The sequence below is a fragment of the Calliopsis andreniformis genome, chromosome 3, assembly GCF_051401765.1.
Source record: "Calliopsis andreniformis isolate RMS-2024a chromosome 3, iyCalAndr_principal, whole genome shotgun sequence".
Taxonomy (NCBI): Eukaryota; Metazoa; Arthropoda; class Insecta; order Hymenoptera; family Andrenidae; genus Calliopsis; species Calliopsis andreniformis.
This window is the reverse complement of record NC_135064.1, coordinates 1368459-1391886: the sequence shown is the minus strand read 5'-3', so window position 1 is coordinate 1391886 and position 23428 is coordinate 1368459. Positions and strand designations below refer to the sequence as shown.

Below are 23428 nucleotides of genomic sequence, written 5' to 3'. Positions count from 1 at the left end.
TTCATCATCCACTATTGTGAACCTAGTGTTATGCTAATAAAAATATGCTTTATAAATTCAGCTTCACGTCTCCTACAAAAAACGACTTTTGATAACCCGTAACAATAAAATAACGTAATATGAAGGAATAGTTAAGCCAAAATTAATACCTTACACAAGCAACTTACGAAGAATTTGTAAATCGTATAAAAATGTTATGTACAAGAATCATACAAGCTTATTTATATAGCGTATTGAAATTTTATTGTCACTAAGTGTTCATTTACTATTGTACAGAATACTTTTGTAGACCGTATTGTCTACAGGAACGAGAGCCGCGGTCTATCCTCATTACCTCGTTTGATATGTGCTGCCGAGAAACCAATTCTTGGAACTATCGCGTTCGAGCTCGACGCCCGAGAACAAGTAGGTCATAAAAGAGACAAGGATAGCATTAGGGATTTAAATAGGAAAAACTGAAGTGTCTTATTCGCAAACGGATTTTTATGATGGTAACACCAGTCAATTCCTTGTACTCTTCCGATGAAAATGATATCCGTGCTTGTCCATACCATTACTGTACATTCGACGGATGAAATGTTTTTATTCATTACCAATTCAATAATGGGCTAGAGAAGTCAATCAGTTCGAAAAAACGAAAAAACAAAAACTCGTAAAGGGTAAAACTCATTCATTCTTCCGTTTACTATTCCATATCGCACAGGTATTTCAAAAGTGACACAACTCAAAAAACTGTATGGTAATTATATACATAGAAAAGAGAACGCCCCACCAATTTCGATGACCTTGAGATATTCGTAAAATACTATCGGTACTGTTACATAGAAATCTTCTTACGGTGCGTATCACTTGTTTCGTATCGCCGTATCGTATCGCTGCGTATCAGTGTGGACGGGCAAGTGTTGCATCGTTAGGTATCAATATATGATACGAAGATCGCGAAAGTGCGTATTCATTTATCACATATCTTCGTATCGTATTACCATTGCATATGAGCATGAACGAATAAGCATTGCATCGTTCCGTATGAAAATATGATACGGAAACGCGGCAACGAACCGAACGACCATTTGTCAATTTTTGATCGTAACATCAAAGGATAACGCTATATTTATTCGCTCCTCAGGGTGGAGAGTATTGTAGATGATCATTTGTTGTTAAATTATTCATTTGATGCGACGCAATATTTGGTGTATGGGTCCTTCCACGCGAAATTGGACACGTTTCGGAGCAAGTTCTTGTAATTTGCTCAAATTTGAATATGCTGTAGTCTTTAACGATATGTAAACGTACCCCAAAGGATTTTTCAAAATTTTGAAAATTGTCGATTTTACAGCTGTTTGAAGTTAAGTGCTACCTTTTCTTTAAAAAATTATAGCTATTGATCTAGTAAGCGGATGGAGATGAGCTTTACGGTGCTTATAGAGAAAACATTGAAGTTTGTAAACAAAATTGTTTTTTAATCATCTTTTTTGCCATTATTTTAAACAAATGCAGGTTTTTAAGATGACGCGGGATTTGAAAAAAAGGAGAATATAGTTTGATCCTTCCCCTTGATGGACAAACTTTTAAAACGTTGGACATTTTAAAATTGGCTCTGTGAAAATTGCGGAAAGTTGACACAGCGTCAACTATGTCAACGTAAAATGACCCGTATATCATATAAATAATAACGGGAATGACTGAAGAAGGGACTATTTATTTTATTAACGTCTATCAAAAACAGGAGGTTCTGTGGAACCCCAGTAATCTTAATAATTGTAAAAAAATCACAAAGGAAGACGCATGGCACAGAATTACAGAAAAAACAAACAGAAGTGTAAGAGAATGCAAAAAAAAGTAGAGTATCTTCAGGCTGCGCTAAGAAGAGAAAAAATGAAAATGACAAAAGTATGGGAATGGGAAGAGAAGTCATACTTATTAATTTCAATAACATTATATCAACTTCAATGATGTTTTCAAACCAATAGCAACAGATGACACATATAAAAGCAATTGGTTTGCTTATAAAAGCCTGGAGTTTTTACTCCGCATATATATTTTTACTCCAATATGATTTTTTTATAAAAAGAAAATACATTTGTTTCGAAACATTTTTAATATATTCTTTTGGAAAATTTATCTACAAAATTTATCTACATTATACATATCTATCTTGTCATTCTAATTTTCCTTCTTTAGAAAAGTAGTCGGCAAGTTCATCTTTCACACTAAGAAATCTAGATTGCGATCTTTGTGCGATTCCTTCTTAACCTGTTAACTGGGCATGACGAAATATTTCGTCATACACGAACTACTACTGCAATGGGCATGACGACATTTTTCGTCATAATATAACTATGAAAAAAAAGTCCCCAATATGAAATGAGTTGAACAAGAGTTTACTCCCCGGTTAACAGGTTAAGGAAACTAGAGACGTCATGTCATTTCTTTCTGTTCTCCAGCTTCCACGTATTACATTAGCTGCATCTTCATAATCCAACATTTCTCGTGGTGTATATAATTCATTGCAATTTGGTCATCTTCTCCAAACATTGTGTAGTAAAGCAACGGTTAAAACAATTATTATCGATGCTTTTTCTGTTTGCAACAATAAAGATTTTCTCAGCACGCGGAAGAAAGTATGCCGAATACGTTTTCAATTACTCTACGGGCTCTACAAAGCCTGTAGTTAAAAATTCGGTTTATAGACCCTTTTGTACAATAACGTGGATAAACTTTCATTAAATTTTCCGACATAGGGAAGGCTTCATCTCCAAGAAGAAAATATAGCAATTCTATCTCTCTTCCGCTTAAAAGAGTAGGCCGAGGTATATCCAAACAATTTTCCACGAGTTGTCTGTATAAATCTGTATTTACAAACACTGTGTTTACAAGCCATACACGGATTGGAATTTTAAATCGACCATTAAATTAGATACACTGTACATTTCTCTGTTCCTATACATTTCTGACATCCACCAACACGGTGGGGTTTTCTATTTCTATTCTTCAGTGTATAATGTATAAAAATATAGGAGGCTGCTGCTAACTGATGTACATTCATTACTGATGTAGGAAAAACTAAATTCTATTTCTTGTAACAGGATATACCCTCCGGTTTATATACGTACGGACATTATATTGATACGGATACGTACGCAATTGTGATACAATACAGAGATACGAAACAAGTGGATACGCACCTTTAGACGTACGCGTTCGTGACAGCATACACATAACCCCAGGGCTGCAGTTTATCTATTACTTCTATAAACAATAAACACATCGTGGCGAATGTATTTTTCCTTATTTTCTTAAGAAAACGTCAAATTGAAATTCTGTCTATACTTAAGCCTTTATTTAAATAATTACCGAAATATTAGGAAATATTGTCTTCGGGATGTTCAAAACTTCAACACGTACGCAGGGAAGAGGTTTTGTCCGTCTTCCTGTACCCCCTCGCGGAAAAAGGCCTAGCCCAACCAATTCTGACCTGTCTTTTATTCGCAATTAGGAAAATACTGAAATACCGCTCAGCCATGAAACACATGGAAACATCATACAAAGTATGAAACAAATACTTCGTTGAATTTCTAATTATATGATCAAGATATTTCAATATTCTCCTAATTAAGAAAGAAAGATGGATCAGAGCTAGTCTGGGTTAGGTCCTTTTACAAAAGAAACTTAAACCTAACTTTTTTACATTTTATGTTTGTTTGTATGTTCACTGGGTCAACTTAAATCCACTGGGTCCTTAAGGATGTTGGGTCCCCTGGGGGATTCTTTTTTTTTGACTTGTCCACTAACCTAACTTATACCACTGATAAAAGGTTTCGAAGACAATGCTCGAGCTCGATAATTACAGTTAGACCAACCCTTACAGTATGGGTTGCCAAGCCCGTGCTATGTTTCTAGAAACAGTAGAAAAGCGGCCATCACATGCTGACTCCCGCTGCTACAGACGCGTACATATAAGCAAAATTCAATGTAGATAGTAGCAACAGTTGTTTGCAAATATCTCGAAAACTAAGGCCGAGCGGCAGTTATATATGTATATCTATAAGAAAGGTTTTCAAAATATTGTTCTCGATAATATATCCAAAAATTATAATGTCAGTGAAGTATACCCTTTTAGGCACAATTACCTTTTGATAATTAACTGGTAAAATTATTATAATGAATAGAGATGCATTTATCAAACTAATTTACCAAACTCGTAGCTACAACTTAAGAATTACATTTTTTAAATTGTGTCACTTTTAAAATACATGTGCGATATATATATATATATATATATAAAAAGAAATAAAGCCGATTTGATCATGTACTGATACTTATTAACGAAACTCATTAAAATGTTAAATTTGTCTACCATAAATGAAACCTGAACATTTTTCGTCACAAGTAAACCATACAATTACATTTTTACTTTTACAAAATAAGTGTTGGAATTTTAGTCAGGAGTTACTACAATATGTACAATATAACAACAATGGCCAAACCGTGGTTTGCAAGCCGCATGTTGCTCTTATAGATACCTACTGCCACTCCTGTCACGCCAAAGTTTGGCCATCAATGCAACATAACATAATATGTAGCACAGATATGTACTTAAATTATTGAACTTTTTATATACTGTAACGTTCTTACTCAGTTTACGACTACACTTCATTTCTTTCTTTTAACTACAATATATTTTATGTAAGTGCAGCGATTCGAATTAATATTCGGACCCTACGATTTGCGAACATTATTGCAATGTATATTGCTTTTTAATATATTCTAACACTTAGGCTGGGCGCACATTGAGACGCAGACGATTATATGCTTTAAACTATGCCAGCTTTTCCTCTATTTATTTGCACTCTCTTTACAACAGCCTGTGTTTCCTATGCTGCATCGCCTGCGTCGACTGTCTGTCAATGTGCGGCTGGTCTTATTGTAGTTAGTAAAATATAAATTTTATTTATTTATTGTGCATGGTCTTTTGCATAACAAACGATCAGCTAAATATGCAATGTCGAAATTTGAGCTCGAAAAAATATTCGGACATAAACAGTTACTTGAGGTAATGAGTTGTTTCACTTACCCAGTTTACACTGTTTGTAAACATAATATCTAACATACATCAGAGACTTAGTGTGATTATTAACTTCATCAATATTAGACGTATTATCAAATTCAATATTGACCAATCTTTAGTTGAGAATTTTTCAAGTTAAACTCAAATACATATCGACATCATGTAAATGTAAATCATATCGACAAATTGCCAAATTGGTTAAAATAAACAAAAGCACAGTAGGTGATATTGTGAAGAGATATATTAACGAAGATCGAATCGAAATAATTTGGCAAAACAGCACGTCCAAACATGTTAGATGATCGTGAATAATGCAAGACTCTGAGAAGAATAAAAGAAAATCCTAAACAAAGTACCACAGAATTAATTACAGAATTATATGAAGAATCTGGGAAGGAAGTTCATCCAGACACAGTGAGTAATGTATTAAAAAGGTACGCTTATAACGGTAGGGGTCCACGAAGAAAACCATACGTGAATGAAACAAATCGAAAGATAAGATTGAATTTTGCTAAGAAATCTTGCAAAAGATGAAATATGATGAAATAACGTTATATTTACGGATGAAAGCAAATTTAATCTAGATCGGACAGACATAGAACAATATGGCATAAAGTCAACAAAGAATTCAAATAAAAAAATTTGAGGCCAACGGTAGAACACGGCAGCGGATATGTGATGGCCTGGGGTTGTATCTCAACAGTAGGTGTTGAAAAATTAGTTTTTACAGAAAAGATTTTCGATAAATATAAATACTTAAACTTGTTAAAAGAAAATTTGAGTAAAAGTGTCACTAATATGGACATAGACAATAGTTTTAAGTACTATGAGGACTACGATCCAAAACACAAATCGAATCTAATACAAGAAAGTTTGTTATACGATTGTTCCAAAGTCTTGCACCCTCTACCTCAATCGCCAGATTTAAACCCGACTGAGAACCTATGGGATCAGTTGGATTGTAATATGAAAAAAATGCCTATCATAAAAATAACGGAACTGAAAATACGATTATTAGACAAATGGAAATGTATAATCCAGGAATATTTAAAAAAAATTATATCTAATGTGCCAAAACGATTGCATGAAGTAATAAAACAGAAGGGACAACCAACGAAATATTAATATTATAATAATATTGTTGAAAACTTATATATTTTATATAAAATTTATCCAACTGTCCAAATATTTTTTCGTGCTCAAATTTCGACATTATTTAACTTATCGTTTGTTATGAAAAAGACTATGTACACCTAGCTTAGACGAATCTGGCCGTATTGATACTCTCTATCTCTTTCTTATGCGGGAGCCATTGAATGAGAGAGAGAGAGAGAGAAAATGTCGATGCGACCAGAATCATTTGAGTTGGCCGTACATAAAATTTATGCTCCTATTAATTACAATAAGTATTTTAATATCTTTAGAACAAATCTGCTCAATAACTTTATTATGAACAAATATATAGAGCAGTAATATTTACAAATCCGAATATTGATTTAAGTCACTGTACATATATTCTTCCTCTAGGTATTATATTTCCCTCCAACCAATTACAATTGAAACCGCAACTTGAAATTCCTTCCGTTAATAAACGGCATCGATTGTATTGATACGCGATTGGAAATTAATCATTCTGTTAACATGGTTTGCAAACGTACTCACCTTACGTACATCCGCCACGAGGATTTCTCAAGTCACCGACCTACGTTACACTGAATCATCTTCGGTCTCGGACAGCAAGAAAGTTTTTCCTCTGACACGTGGTACAAAGTTATGGGGTCCCGCAATCCCGTTTGGACAGAAACACAATTTCTCGCACGAAATTCTACATCACTACGCGAAAGGGAAATTCGTGAGTAAAAATAACGTAGCGGTACACCGTGAGGTACACAGAGAAAGGAGATCTACCTCCTACAGTTGTCGTTCGAAAACTCATGGTGCCAGCCTGATGCGGTCGCATGCTTGTCCCTCCCCACTCCGACGGAGTTAATCGTGGTGGAGAACCCCCTCGTGTTGTTCGTATTTCGAGTCCGACTCTGGGTATATGTATACACGTACATTATGCTCAAAAGTTAGGCTGATATGCGTGTGAAGCGGAAAAATATTCTTATAATACATATGTATTATACGATTTAATGCGAACACGGTTTACTTTATTCAAGAGATGATATTCTATAGTATGTTTTGTTAACTTTTTAACAAGAAATGCTTAATTAGTTCTATTGTAAATTTCATATTCTGTTTAATTAATTTTCGCTGCTTATGAAGATATCAGGTAGTCGTGTTTATATATTGATTCGCACATAGCACGAATTAATGTCATCTCATGTTGTTTTATTAAAAGGATACCTTATTGATTAGAATATCAGTTTGAAATAGAAATACATGCTATGTTTAATTTACTTTATATAAAGTAAGAAACGAGTTCACTAACATCAATTAGTTTTTACCCTTTTTTTGGCATCGAAAAAATTAATTTTTGCCACAATCGAACATAATAATCGCTGTATTCACTGCATAATATGCTAAAATTTGCTCGATATTACTGTCAGTTCTCTGAACAATACTACTCTTATATTTTCAACTTTATACATGTAGGCATTTACCTTCATCTGAAAAGACTTAAAGATCAAAATAACTAGTATGTTATTTAATTAAATATTTCATTTGAGTCTATTACTTCTATTTCATATATTTTGGATTAATGGTAAATCGTTTTTACAAATAATATATTCTACATAATATTGATTCAATGCTCGCTATAACCTCTGCAAATGCTATTATGCTAGTATCAAAGATTTTCGATAAATATTGTTTAATTTCTTGCGGCATACTTGCACATTCAATTTCAGTATCATAATTTAAAATATAATTTCTTTTTTATATTTATTGTGTAAAGTTATAACTTTGTATGAATACGTAAACTAAAATTGCCACTGATATGCTAAAATCTGTAGCTACTTAAATGGTTGTGTATGTCGTATGTTACCCTAATATGTATGAACGTACTCATCAGTATGTATCCGCGAGCCGTGTATGTATGTACACATATTATACATACATACAAGTTGTTTCCAACATGTGGGACATTTTTACAGAATAGGTTCTATATACATAGATAACAAAAAAAATTCATATGAACATATACCTGGAAATGCTTAGTTTTTTAGTTATGCCAACGCCATTTTATATTGCATAAAATGTTGGCTCAAATCCCGTAAAAAATAAGAAAAACGTAAGACACTTTTGGAGAATAGGTTGTAGATACAAAGCAATGAAAAAAGTTCAAATATACATATGTCCGAAAACGTATACATAGCTTTTTAGTTACATGCTATTTGCTATCCTTTTTATGGTTCTACTAGGCCTTGGGATATTCTGGCTCCTTGAATGAATGGTATTCAGTGATAGGTCTTAAAGAAAGTACCACACCCGTTGCAATGTAAAACAGCATATAACTAAAAAACTAAGCATTTCCAACATATGTACACATGAACTTTTTCCATTGTCTTCGTATCTAGAATATACCTTCCAAAAATGTTCCACATGTTTAGAAACACCTTGTACATATAAGCAGACCAGGTGCTGGAAGCTTCTGCTGTGTTAAAAATAAATAAATGAAAAAAATATTTGTATACTAATACTACGGTCAGTCAATTGAGAAATAAGTTTATTTAAGAGTAAAATATTAGTATTCTTTTAGTATATTTAGTATTATATTAATATAAATTATATCATAATTCCGACTACTATAACATAATTATTTAATAAAAATCTAACCTGAAAGAATCTTACACGGGAAAATAGTAATGGTACACGGCAGTTATGATCAAACCTGTATCGATTTCATTCTCAATATAGGTAACGTGTTAAATTTAAAGCAACTTGCAGATATTGTTAAGGATCGTTCAAGCACGCTATGCAGGGTTATCAAAAAATTTGCGGCCGTTATTGCTGAGCCGGCAAGGAGTTAAGATTATACGATAAGTCATACATCATAGATATATGTGTAGGTACATATGTATAAAGGCTACTCTATTGCGTTATTTAAATGTTGTAGGTACTGTGCTCCGCTCAAAAGACGATTCCCGGGAGGGCATAGGGGTAAGAGGGGTCTCTCGATCTACACTGTGTGTACAGCCACCGTGGCAAATCGTATGCGAGAGCCGAAAGTATATGTGAGATTGGGCGTGTCCTCTTCTACTCCAACCAATTAGCTTGCATACCTTTCGGGGATCATCTCTTGAGCGGAGTACAGTACTAGTATATGTACATACAGAATGCTGCAATTCGATTTATTTCTTCTTTTTTTATATTAAAATCATTAAAGGTATCTTGTACAATTAAAAATATTGATTGCCATTCACCTTCTACATCTAGACATTTTATATAAAATTATAAATAATTCTTCAATATGTTTACAACATCTAACCCAATATAGTGAAACAACAAATTTGAACTAAATAGGATGTGTGACATTCAATAGTTTCACGACGTATGTACTCGTACAAAATGATCTTTTAAGTGTCTATCATTATGATTGCCTTTGTTTCACGATGAAAAGGACCTTTGTAAATATTGCTTTTCCTTTCTTTTGGACACCCTTGCCCTTCGACATATGCGATTTGTTCTACGCATACTTTCTCATGTATAATTAACACGCAGACAGAGATTAGCAGTATAATAAGGTGGGACTTTAGGACGCTACACGTAACTATAAACACTGTTCTGCATACATGTTCGCTTGCTTGCAGTATTAAAATCTACGATATGTATTGTAATACAATAAAAAGTAATATACATAATATCTATATAAATAAGATACATATCACATTTATATAAATAGCACCATTATTTTACTAATGTTTCCTTTTTCTCAATTACGTGCTTATTTTCTAACGATAAGATATATGTATTGTATTTATTAATGTATGTATGAAAAATCAACGTCTTTCTACTTATTTGTCTACTTTGACTTAAAAACATAAAGAAGAAATTATTTTTAACTTCTGGAACAATTTAATCAATGAAAATAGACAAAAATAAAAAGTAAGAAATATCAAGGTTCTTTGATATCCAAACATTTTAATAATTCTTCCACTTATCGAAAACCGGCACCTACAATACCTTCGATTTCCGGCTTCTTTAATCATGCGATACACGTAGAGGAAGCTCTTTAAAATTCTTCTAGCTTATAAGTAGTAGTACGTGTATTATATATAATTATATGAAAAAAAGCATGCGAGGAAAAATGAGAAATTATCAGTTGATTCACAATTTTGTCAGAAAACAATTACATGATTAATTATGGATTCATGTAATCAGTACCACCCTTGGCACCGGGTAAACGAGACCTTTAGCCAGAGCCCTGCGTTCAAGGAGCCTCGCATTTATTTTGAGTTACTTCCATAGTTCCACATTTTATAAGAAAAAACGAATGTACTTTTAATAGTTGAGACATTTAATTTTTTAACATACTTTTAGAACTATATTATGTTTGTAGTAAATTTAAATTAAAGATCGGATAAACAAAATTTGGATATGTCGTACAATGTAGTTTCTTTAAAAATATACATAGATTTTTAAGTTATAAGATATTTGTATTAATATTGTATCACCTTTTTGCCTAATTGAACAAATTAGTTGCTCTGGGTTCCACAAACTCTAGAGGCGGTAGTGCGTGCAGTATAGTATTCGATTAAGGGCTGCTTTGGGATTCACGATTGAGGGCTGTTGCTATCAGCCCCCCACCTCTGTTCTGTGCCGCGAAATCAGCAAATAGTAGGAAGCTTCGCACTTGAATTCTATGTGCGCCTGAGAACGATGGGTTCATAAAAGACAAGGATAGGAATAGAAATTAAGAAGTGCAGAAAGTTGAATTTTTTATTTTTTTATCAGATTTGCACGCAAATAACACCAATCGATTTCTTATGCTCTCCCGATAAAAATAATACCACACACGATGCCGATTATTTATAACAGAGATATATAAGATTTGATTTGTAGAAAGGAAAGTTTTACTCGTCCTACCCCAAACTTTTCTACAAACCAAACTTTAGATATCTTTGTTATAAATAATCGAAATCATGTCACATTTGCTACTATTTTCATCGAGAGAACACAAAGCATCGATTGGTGTTACTTGCGGGAAAATCCGATAGTAAATAAAGAGCTTGATTTTTTCTACTTCATCTTTCCCTTATCCTTTAGGGCCCTCCTGTTTTTTTCGAGCATCAAATTCGAGTGTTGATGGTCGAGCAAGACCCTCTTTATTTGCTCAAACATATACACATCTCTGTGGCCAAAAACCAAGGCAGCCGAACAGACTATCATTCACGATTTAAACTAGCATCCAAAGTTCCTGACCCGAGCTCCACTCCTCAATCGAATCATTACTGCAATAACACGTAAGTAAATATATCAAAAATCATTAAGCATCGATTAAACTATCTTTAGTGAAACTAACAGGGAAAAAAACAAGATAATTCTTGAAATTATTGATGGTTAGATAAATTGATTTTTCTAAAGTAATCTGCATTCTAATTAATTAGGATTATAATATATTATTATATATAATATAGGATTATAATATATTATTATTATATTATTATTATTATATTATTATTATATATATTATAATATTATAATAACTCTTATTGACTTGATCCTAAACGTTACCAATGTTACTTTGACTTATATGCACCTACATGTACAATGCAATATGTACATGCCAATATTTTCTAATGTTATTAGTTTAACTTACTGAAGTCAAATGGCAAATACCAAAGTACGTAAATTGAATTTTAATGAATTAAATCACATTAACAAATTTAAAATGTTAGAGCGCTGTAATTGCGAAACATTTAAATATTTTCATAAAATAGATCAAAATAGAGTATTTATAACTTTTATTAGTTTATGTATACATATAAAATATTATAAAAATGTCGTAATAATTTTATCAGTCATTCGATAAATAATAAAGTTACCATAATCCAGTAGTTCAATTAATTCATAGATTTATAATTATATTGTGCTAACATGTGATACATGAGCATATGGCAAGGTAAAACATTAATTAACCTTTTGTACTACTTACAGTGCCTTCTTTTCGAACATTTGCATGTTTGAGTAATGAGTTTTTGTATCATTTTTTCATAATTTTGTACAATCAGGTTAAAAGTTGTTTTACCTGCTATTTTAAGAATGATTTTTATTAACAATAATATGAAATATTATAATTGCAACTTAGAAGAATGAGAAGATAGCGCCACTAATTTACTACTCAAAGAGCTAAATAGTTATGGTTAAATAAATAAATAACTTTTCTTTATTAAGGAAAGGCTTTTAACTCTATATACATACTTTATTATTACTGGTTGTGTTTACTTATATTTGTGTTTATTTATTTATTAATCCATCCACACTTTATGGTTTATGGATATAAAATTATTTACAATCTATTGTACACTATCGCTTTTCCGGTATAAGTACAACAAAAACCAACTTAGACTATATTAAAAATCAACAACTCTGACTATACTATACAAACGAATCATGCACGCTGAAATAATGTAATCTAAACATTCTAAACTAATAAACCAATCAAAATTATTGCTGGTTGTATGTAATCTAATTTAAAATCAGACGTTACCATAGTCAGTTCCGCTGATGGGGCGCTGTAGTCGTCCCAACGCGAGGAATATCCGGCCACGTTAGAATAGCTTTGAATAACTTGTTTGCATGAAGTTTGGGCCGGGATCTTCTGTCCGATACCTAATTTGATATTTTAATCTGCGCATTTGTTCAGATTTAAATGTTTGAACGATAGCACCTAATCGTCAAAAGGCAAGAAATTACACCGAAAATGGACTACTGGTCGATTTGCCTGCTGTTGACTTCGCTGTTCGGCACGATATTGCAAACTGGTGGCGTTGAGCTAAGTTTTGAGCTGCCCGACAATGCAAAACAATGTTTCTTTGAAGAAATCGAAAAGAACGCAACGGCAATGCTCGAGTTTCAGGTACGCTGACTGTGCATCGTTTAACGCAGAAGTTTTTTTAAAAGCATTTACTTATAAAACGGCATTTACAAATTAGTTGCATTCGTTACGATGTAATAGTATTGGTCACATTTTATGTTCTTTGGCAGCTTATCATTGAGGATGGAATGAAGTAATTTACAAATGTAAAAAGTATAGAGTATAGTGCCTGAGAAAGCTCAAAAAAGTTTAGATCTGAAGTTGACTAACCCTCAGTAGAATTAGAAAGTTTAGAATTGCATACAAAATGTTCTTCTAAATTCTTTTGTATGTACTATGTACATGTATTAATATAATAAAGGAGAATGAACATTCGTATACATAGTTTAAACATACTATAAGCTATATCATACAATGTGTATGTACATATGCAGGTCTGTTTCGAACAATTAGAGATTGAAGACTCTTGAAAAGTACAAAACTTAATTAACTATAATTTTTCACCTATTTTCTTCAAATCCTTTTAGATATTATTCTGTAATTTCTGTGTTATGTGTCTTGTCAATACTATTAAGCATGAAATTTTTATATTTAATGGTATGTTTAGAAATATCCATATAATTTTGTACAAGGTTATTTAATTTGAAGTCCAGCAAAATTATATTGGAATATAATGCTTTTAATCTGAGTTAAAGGGTTTAACCTTCATCTGATATGGTATTTAGTATTATGACTCAACATAGTAAAGTTAGTGAAACTACTCGTGTTAGGTAGAGACTAGGATATAATCATTAGGAACTTTACATATTGAATGTCGTATTCATCGGACAGAAAATAAGTTCTTGTCATTACATATTTTCAACAATTGTATCTGAGTTTATTTCTGCCCTAAAATAAAGAATGATTAATAATAGTTTTTTCTCATTTAATTAATTACTATGTAATTATTTATGAATATTTTTCATATCAAATATTGAAAATTGAGGTACTGTAAATATTGTGACTCTCATCATATCAATTAAAGCTTAATATGTTTTCATGTATATCATATGCTTAATATATACTTAATGAATTCGTTTAGGACAAAATACATAATAGGAAGGAAAACTTGAACTGTGAAGGATTTAATACAACTTTTATTTTTCTGTAATTGAGTACTGTAATTCCTTTTTGAAGCAGTTTCAGAAATTGTATTACGAGGTTTTAAAACATCTAACGGCTTAATTAATTCTTTGCAGTCGAATGTTGCTACAATGGCAACACATTAACATGTGTTTACAAATATGTGCCACCTGCAAAGGATTAAAATAATATTGGCATTGCTTATACAAGCAATTATACAAGAGATATGCAAAACTCTATGTTATATTGTTTAAATTGAATAAATATTTCGTAGGTCGTCACTGGGGGTCAATATGATGTAGATGTAACCTTAGAAGCTCCGAATAAAGAGATCATCTACAGGCAAATAAAAACGCAGTTCGACTCACATCAGTTTATAGCACCTATGACAGGAGCATATCAGGCTTGTTTCAGTAACGAGTTTTCAACATTTTCACATAAGCTCGTTTACATGGATTTCCGAGTAGGTGAACAGTCATCCATTGTTGCCCTTGGAGAACATATAACTGTTATGACTCAGGTAATAGAATTTACCTACTAACTATTCTTACTGCTATTCTGTGACTTATGAACATATATGTAAAAGTAATTGATAATTAATATAGTAAATATGGTTTTATAGATGGAGTCTTCTGCACAAGAAGTGCATAAAAATTTAAATAGCATTGTAGATTATCAAACTCATCATCGACTACGAGAAGCACAAGGTCGTAAACGTGCCGAAGATTTGAATGAACGTGTACTCATATGGTCTCTCATGGAAACGCTTACAATTTTAATCATATCTGTGGGACAAGTGTTTACTTTAAAAACCTTCTTTACAGAGAGAAAACCTTAACGAACTCGTTAAACTATTTATGAACAATAAAGTTCCGTTTATTTACAATAAAATAATTTATCCGTCTGCGCGATGTGGAGACAAGGCCGCATTTAACATTCTGCAAGTTTTAACTATCAGTCATGGTGCCATGTTAACATTGGCTAGTTGTTTACTATGTCCATGTTTCAATTTGGACGTTGAAGTACAATTTTGTAAGCAGGCGGACGATAGTAAGAGAAATTTCAAATTTTCTCATGTATGAAGAGTGTTGTGTATGCGCGTTCATGTGTGTATTATTTGAACATTAAGTTATACTAAGGATAGGACGTTTGAATATGGGTACTTGCTCTCCTGTAAGCTAAAACAAAGAATATGAGAGCAACTGAACTATCATGTCTCTTTGAATAGTAAAGTCTTACATTGTTATTATACTTTGTCATTAACAGTGTAACAAAAACTGTTATGAAAAGCACTTTTCTTCCTACGAATGTGTAACATAATAAATTAAAATATTTGCGCGTACGATGTTACTTTTCGTAATTCTCTTAACTAATTCTCCATTATCTTATTTGTTTAAATTTCAAATATAAATACTTATTAATCAAGAGATATTTCTATCCTATTGCTCTTAATACATTGTACGCTGGCTAAGTATTCGCTGTTGGGAGCTTAAGTGCCGCAGAACGTGTAGTAATGATGGAATCCGGCAGTCGACGCGATAGCTGAAAATCCTGTGAAATCACGGGGTCGACACACAATATATTGATGCATGGATTCGAATTACATTGGAACATGTTAATATACTTTCATTTTATCAATTCATAAGAATTTCTTATTAAGCATTCTACTTTCAAGTTGCTTTCTGAAGCCGTATTTTTTTCTAATCTTTCTTCATTTAGTGTGATGGTGTATATACATTGTTTTTCAATCAATTGAAATATACAAGGTATACCATTTAAATGGAATCACTTATAAGGGATGAAGAAAATACAGGATTTCATTTAAAAAGAAAGAAAAAACCACCAATGACCTTAAAGTCTAGGAAAAGAATGATCTTGGCTAAAATTTCTTTCCATGGTGACCTGTGCCTCTCGGAATAACGTAACTTTGTTCTGAGGATTTTTTTAGAAAGTATTAAATAACGGCGATATTCAGGCGTTTCCATTTAAATGCCGCACCTGTATGTTGTATTAAATCAAATTACATGTATACTAGAAAAATTTAATTGAAACATTAAAAATTTGTACTTATACAAAATAAAGTCGAAATATAATGTTACGTGAAAATCGTTTAGTTTATTAAAAATATTAACGTCTCAGGATTTTCTGTATTTGTACATATACAGTACATTTGTTATAATTTATATATAAAATCCTGATGATTACATATTATTACATAATTCAAACATTGCTTGCGCCTGTATAAAATGGCTAATTTGCAATTATTGACAATATTGATATAAGATTGGAATACGTGGCATATACTTACATTCATATGAAGTTTGGCAGAAGTAGATTTAACCCTTTGCACTCGAAGTTTATTTTGAGTCATATTACCAGCAACTCGAAGCCATTTGAGTGAAAAGATCATATTCACATGTAAGTTCATGATATACGCATTGAAAGAAAAGTCATCGTTGTATGTTATTATTTTTTTTAATTGTTTATGGATACAAATGTTAGGATATATAAAAAAAATTATAAAATTATTACATTTTGTAATTTTCCAAAGTGTGATACCTCTCGAAGCAATTGCCAATATGTAATCTTGGCTTCTCTAGACAGGTATCACAAAAATAATGGGTCTGCCGTCTTTCGCCTGGAATTTTTCTATTCGAACACACTACACAATCTTTCTTGGTTCCAGAACGTATAATGTGTAGGTGGTTGTTGAGCCTGCCCTCCGTATTTGGTGTATAAGTTTATTCTCGAGATGTGCTGTTTTGTCGAAAATTCCCAATCAATTGGTCCACCAACAATTTTACAAACTTCAAATGTGACATTGGTTTTTCATTATTTATTTTTTTAACAGAAGTGTAAAGTGTAAAAGAAGTCATTTGTCACCAACAACGAAACATCTTACAACTAGTTTTTACGATTTGTTCTTGTTCTTATGTTAAAAACTGAAAACTATTTGCATTGTCTCCGTAGCGGAGCCCTCGAGTTTGAAGAAAAATTTTAAATGGCTCCGCTCCGGAGCCCTCGAGTGCAAAGGGTTAAAGTCCTTTTCGGAAATACGTATAGTGTGCGTGTCACCAATGGTCACCAAGAATACAGCCGGTACTGTATCCTAACCGTTATATTCACTTTCAAATATAACGACACAACAGAGACAAGCAAGATTTAACAGCTGTTATAACCTGAATCTGTTAACACGGAAACGCTCAAGATTAGAGTAGAACTTCGAATATACACTTTACATTATGGAGGTAAATTTTAAATTGTTTAAACTAAACAATTATTTGATGTCGTTGTCAAATATACATTGCTTAACAAATTCAAAATGAAATGATTCCATAAATGCAATACTAAGTAAACACTATTTTCTTAAAAATTAAGTAGTCGTCAGTTACATACAACATACTTAAAAGTGTTATTTTATTTTAGGAACAAGATATTCCTATTGATATCAATACAGGAAAATTATTGGACTGGTTAATCAGTAGACGACATTGTAATAAAGACTGGCATTCAAAAATTTTAGTTATTAGAGAAAAAATTAATAATGCAATTCGAGACATGCCTGCTCATGATGGCATTGTGAAACTGCTGTCTGGGACACGTAAGTTAAACAAAGATTTTATACTTTGTTATGTATTGTGTAATACACATATCATTATATTATTTCAGATATAAATTACTTTCACTGTTTGAAAATAATAGAAATCTTAAAAGAAACTGAAGCTGATACGAAAAATGTGTTTGGAAAGTATGGGTCACAAAGAATGAAAGATTGGCAAGAAATAGTACGTGCATATGAGAAAGATAATATATATCTTGCAGAAGTTGCACAAATGCTTATAAGAAATGTTAAATATGAAATTCCAAGTACTAAAAAGCAGATTCAAAAATTAGAACAACTGCAAGCAGTAAGTATTTTGTAACAATATTTCTTACTTTATTACAAATAATATAATTTCACATGTTGACAGGATTTAGAAAAAAAAGAGGCAGAATATAAAAAATCAGAAAATATGGCTAGGTCAGAATTTAATTCACTATGTAAGCAGTTAGGCATTCCTGGTAAGCAAATTAAACGTGAGCTGGCAGAGAAAGTAAAAGACCTTCCAGAAATTTATGAGAAGATTGCAAAGAAAACAAAATCAGTTAAAGAAGCTGTAGACTTTTACTGTGGCTTTGTTAATTACACTTTGGGTAGACAACACGATGGTGGTTGTGTTCCCATGATAAAATATGTGATTGGTATGCTAAAATTAACAAGAAATTTATGTAAACAATACTTAAATAATATTTTAAATCTGATTATGTACATGGTGTAAATTTATTAGAAAAGGGAAATACTACTGCATATGAATGGATTTATGGAGAGCCCCCACTATCAATTATGGAACCACCTTTAAATATAAGCTCTGATGACGATGATTTAGAGGAAAAAAGGGACGAAGACGTTGACAATGTGGTAAATAAATATCTATGAAATCTTCTGATTTTATAAAACGTGTTTCAGTTTTCTTTTCAAATTATAGGGAATTGATTTTGGTGAAATTAATTTAAATGGAGACATGGATTTGGGTAGTGATGTTAATTTAGATGAAGGAGGTGAAATTGATTGGGGTGATGGAAATGTAGAAAATGCACCTGGAGATATAGATTATAATATTTCTTTGGATGAATCTGGTATAGTTGTGGAGGCAGCTGGTCATGAAGGTGGAACTGCTAGTGGTACTGAAGCATATACTGTTCTTGATAATTCAACTACTAGAACTGATTTTATTAATGATTTACATGAGGTATGTACCTTTGTGTTGTTTGAATTTGGTGAAAAATAAACTCATTTCTGTCTATATTATTTCTTTGTAGTTGGAAGCATTTCTTAAATTACGATTGTATGAGTTCAAAACTGATAATAGCATAAATTTTCTAAGCTTTAGTCAATTACAAGATTCGTCTTCTATCTTGCAACATTCTACATTGGAAAATACTCAAAATATGTTAGATAATGTTCAAGTGATTTTATCTGAAATGCTGGATACTAAAGTCCAACATTTGCACAATATTAAACATTCTGCAAGGTAACTAAAAAGTAATTTCATCTATTTTTTAAATGAATCTAACGAACTTATAATTCTAGATACGTCGATACTTTAACTTTGTCGTTAAAACAAAAATTAAATTTAATTGATAAAATGATAGTTTTACAAAAGACTATAAGGGAGAAAAGAGAAATTGCAATAGAAGAAGGTATTTCTCTTCAACCTGTTTTACAATTACTAATACAAAAGACAAAGGAATTACAAATACAGGTACTTTCATTTTATTTTTTATAATTTTTATAATACATCACATTAAGGAGCATTGCTTTACTAATTTATTATATTACAGATAGAGAAAGATATTTCGAAGAGATATAAAAACAGAATTGTTCATTTAATGGGAGATATCAATGCGTTGTAAATAATTAATTAAAAAACTATTCAATGTAAATAAGATTTAATCATAAGAAAAATAGAGTAAATGATATAATTTAGTTGAAACAATTTATTACAAACATTTTTGTACTTTAATAGGAGGAAGCTCTTCAAGTAAAATAAAATATTATTGAAGTATTAAAATTAAATAAAATGAAGGATTAGTTTAATAAATATTGTTTTACTGATTCATAAGGATACAGACAGATTTTGTATCTTTATTAAAATATATCTTCGTTATCTTTGGCATATGGACACCATGTTGTCCATTTGGAAATTCAATTCTAATTGTTATATGCATGTATTACTCTGCATTAATTTTGCTACCTCAGTTGTTACATAACCATAAAAAGATTTTGTACCAATCTCCAAGGCGACGAAGTACATACAGCTTTGGTTGTTGGACAAGGATAACGCCTTAAGCATTCGGCAAATGTACGGTCACATTCACATAATCGTTGAGCACATGATCCAGATCCTCCCCAATTTCCGTGTTCAACAGCTGGAATGCAAAACTACGAATAAGCAATTTAAAAGAGTATTAAACACATACATTTTATAGAACGTACCACATACGGGCTTATAACCGTGGTAACATCTCCAATAATATGGTACAAAGTATTCTGAAAACATTGGGCACTCAGTAGCGTCATAGCACCAATCATGCATTTTACAACATCTACAAAAAAATGTTAATTAATCATTTTAAAGTTATCTATTTATTTTGCATAAAAATGAATTTATATTATAAATATAAAAATTGAGAACAGACTTGCCTATCTATCCCATCTATGACATATCCTGAACCTAGAAAACCACAGTAACATCCATATCCTTTATAAGCTAAAGGATTGCATCCAGTAGCACAAACTACCATGTTATAAAGATGTATTACACCTCTTTTGAACCTTTTACGAGACATAGATTCCTCATGATGAGTTCTAAAGTAATGCAAATTTCATTAAAAGTAACAAAGCAAATATAAAATTCGTAAAATTGGACTTACAACAATTGATTACTGTTAGTATCATTGTATGTAAAATTAACAGATAGAGGTTCGTGCAGATAAATATTGTTCTTTTGTTGATTAATAGATACTGTATCCCATGGTTCCCTATTTTGTAATATGTATGGATTTCCCTCTTGCCAATCATTTTCTATGTAATGAGAGGATGGTTCATCTGTATTTAATTTGTATACTCGATTATCTTCAATCGACCTTTGGATACGTAGCGTATTCCTAGCTGTATATTAAAAGCAATTATTAAAATAAGTATCTTATGTTTTAAGTTTTAGTCAAATTATATAGATATTACACTGGATTCTATTCAAAATAATTTCTATAACAAAGATGATTATTAAACGATAATAAATAAATTTGAAGCTGAATAAAAAATATCGAGTTTTTAGACCATTTGACTGAATGATATTTACGATTTACGATCGTTGCACTGTCTAATTATAAAATTATTATAAAAATAAGTTTGCTCTATAAAATACATTGGCGAATACTGTTTATATAATCAGGAGACATTTAACTGTATTTAAAAAATTTTGATTGTAATTTTATGCGGTCCTCAAACGAGTAGTAATGTTATCAGTAGCCCGCTTTTGTTCCAAAAGTATCTCATGTAGATATGAAAATTATTCGTGTGCGGACACTTGTATGTACAGTTTCAAAAATTGATGTTCATAGAATGCCCATATTATAGGAATTAATCCATTAATCAAAATTATACTTTTTTATCATAATTATTATTGAGAATTGTAAGTTTTGTGCCACTTATCCAATTAATAGTTGCACTTGAAGTAGGTGTACTTGAAAACGTATTTTTCTTTATACTTTTTCAAGCAGTACATTGTTTCGTTTCACGGTTGCTGCACCGTGATCTGTAAAAGTGAGGCACATTTCCGCCTGCGGTGCAACAGATGGTATACTTATGACTTATGACACTGAAAGAGTTACTTATCACTAAGCTTGAATATTTCTATCGCATTTTATCAGCGTAATTTTTTTGTATTTCATAATAGTTTGTAAGTCTTTTTTGATTGAACTTTTTATTGTAATAGAATATAATTGTTATTTACGGTTTGTTAAAATTTAATTACAAAATCTGAAAGAATAGGACCCTGCTACTGTACGTCACAAAATTTCGGATTAACTTTAATGTCAAAGTAAAACTTAGATTATTATATATAAAAATGGAATTTTCAATGAATCTTTAAACTAAAAGTTTTATAATTCGTACATGACATGAAAATTAACGTTAAATTTATTTATTTGTTATTTTTTATTGTAGAATGTCCTGAAAGGAATAAGTCCTATCAACACTGTGCATATTTATCATAATAATAGTTAATTTTACTAAATATACATGTTATTTATAAATGATACGATTACGTACCACGGCCTTCGTAACAAGGCAACCTTGGAAGAATCACAAGTGACAAGATGAGGACGATCCTCCAGAATGTCCAGGATATTGATTGGGGCCATCCAAAGACATAAGGAATCAGCACAATTTTGATCCTTTTGCGATTCATCGAGTACGTTTTCATATCATATCAGCTACGAATCATTCTTAACTTGTCCGACATAATAAAGGTTCTGAGTTTTAGTAGTGAAAGATCATAGCATTTTGTGTCAAAAATCATTATTCGTCGCACATAGTTGACTAGAGAGAAAGATTCATTTATCATTTCATCAAGCTTACTTTTTCATATATTTCTTATTAATTGTGATTTTGTCGCGTTTTAATTGTCTTATATTTATATATATTCAAATCACGTCTAATGATTATTAATATTCATGATTACTAATTAGTGTAAAAGCGAATTAGTTACCTCCCAGATAGCAAACGACGTCTTGAAGACGTCTATTTTATGTTCATTTTATGCCTGAATGTCTTACGACATAGTTTAGACGTCTTAAAAATATCCAAGAGCGTACATCTTAAAGACTTGCAAAATTTACGTCTATAAAACATCTTAAAGACACACTACATGGACGTCCTACAGACTTATGCTTTTGGACGTCTTAAAAACGTCTAATTTTTGTCTGAATGACTTATATACATAATTTAGACGTTCTTGAAACGTCTTATGAATGTTTCTTAAGACATCCCAAAGCGTAAGTCTCTAAGTCGTCCATGTAGTGTGTCTTTAAGACTTTGCAAGTCTTTAAGATGTACGCTCTTTGATGTTTTTAAGACGTCTAAATTATGTTGTAAGACATTCAGGCATAAAATGAACATAAAATAGACGTCTTCAAGACGTCGTGTGTTATCTGGGAAAGCTTCAGATATTATAACTTAAAATCCCCAAAATTTAATGTCAAGCTGAACCTCCAATTTGAAAGAAAACTAATGAAATCGTACAAAAAATGTCTAATTAAAAAAATGAATGATTACAACATTTATAACCACGTGTTACAAGTAAATCGAGCCCATATAGACAGTAACTTCAAGTGTACACACACATTTCGATCGTACACGGATATTCACCACTTTCCTACAACTAAACTTGAGATTTTTATAGAAAATGTTAACTTAAATATCTTTATCTTTTCCTGTTACTAGCACGTTTACTGTTGAAGCACTAAAGTCTTAAACATTCGAGAACACAACAGCCTTTTGACGTTCTCCAAAGTTAGAAGCTGAAGTCCTTCTTCCTTCACAGCAGGACACTGACTGGTCTTATCAAAGATGCCTGGATTATTGGTTCCCCCTATTATTCCTCCTTCTACCGTGGGGAGGTAGGTACATGTGTATGTTTGACAATTTCTGATTC

General features: G+C 31.7%; 3 protein-coding genes across 4 annotated transcripts; 2 read left to right on the top strand and 1 right to left on the bottom strand.

Moving 5' to 3' along the window:
* The first annotated feature begins 12780 nt into the window (after positions 1-12780).
* On the top strand, positions 12781-15513 carry LOC143177228 (transmembrane emp24 domain-containing protein 7). Its single transcript, XM_076375076.1, has 3 exons — positions 12781-13091; positions 14446-14691; positions 14794-15513. The coding sequence occupies exons 1-3, from the start codon at positions 12936-12938 to the stop codon at positions 15007-15009; spliced, it is 618 nt and encodes a 205-aa protein (XP_076231191.1). The 5' UTR covers positions 12781-12935; the 3' UTR covers positions 15010-15513.
* Positions 15514-17263: 1750 nt separating this feature from the next.
* On the top strand, positions 17264-20410 carry LOC143188822 (CDK5 regulatory subunit-associated protein 3). 2 transcript variants are annotated; one of them, XM_076393286.1, is made up of 9 exons: positions 17264-17419; positions 17598-17772; positions 17841-18079; positions 18143-18413; positions 18500-18630; positions 18698-18961; positions 19032-19243; positions 19303-19474; positions 19554-20410. In XM_076393286.1, exons 1-9 carry the CDS (start codon positions 17414-17416, stop codon positions 19623-19625), a joined length of 1542 nt encoding a protein of 513 aa, XP_076249401.1. In that variant the 5' UTR covers positions 17264-17413; the 3' UTR covers positions 19626-20410. The 2 variants fall into 2 exon arrangements, with proteins under 2 accessions (XP_076249401.1, XP_076249403.1); XM_076393288.1 differs by having other exon boundaries at positions 17395-17522.
* On the bottom strand, positions 19888-22198 carry LOC143188840 (phospholipase A2 A2-actitoxin-Ucs2a). Its single transcript, XM_076393310.1, has 5 exons — positions 22045-22198; positions 20646-20883; positions 20416-20580; positions 20209-20318; positions 19888-20141 (listed from the first exon to the last, which is right to left on the bottom strand). Exons 1-5 carry the CDS (start codon positions 22196-22198, stop codon positions 19975-19977), a joined length of 834 nt encoding a protein of 277 aa, XP_076249425.1. The 3' UTR covers positions 19888-19974.
* Positions 22199-23428: the final 1230 nt, after the last annotated feature.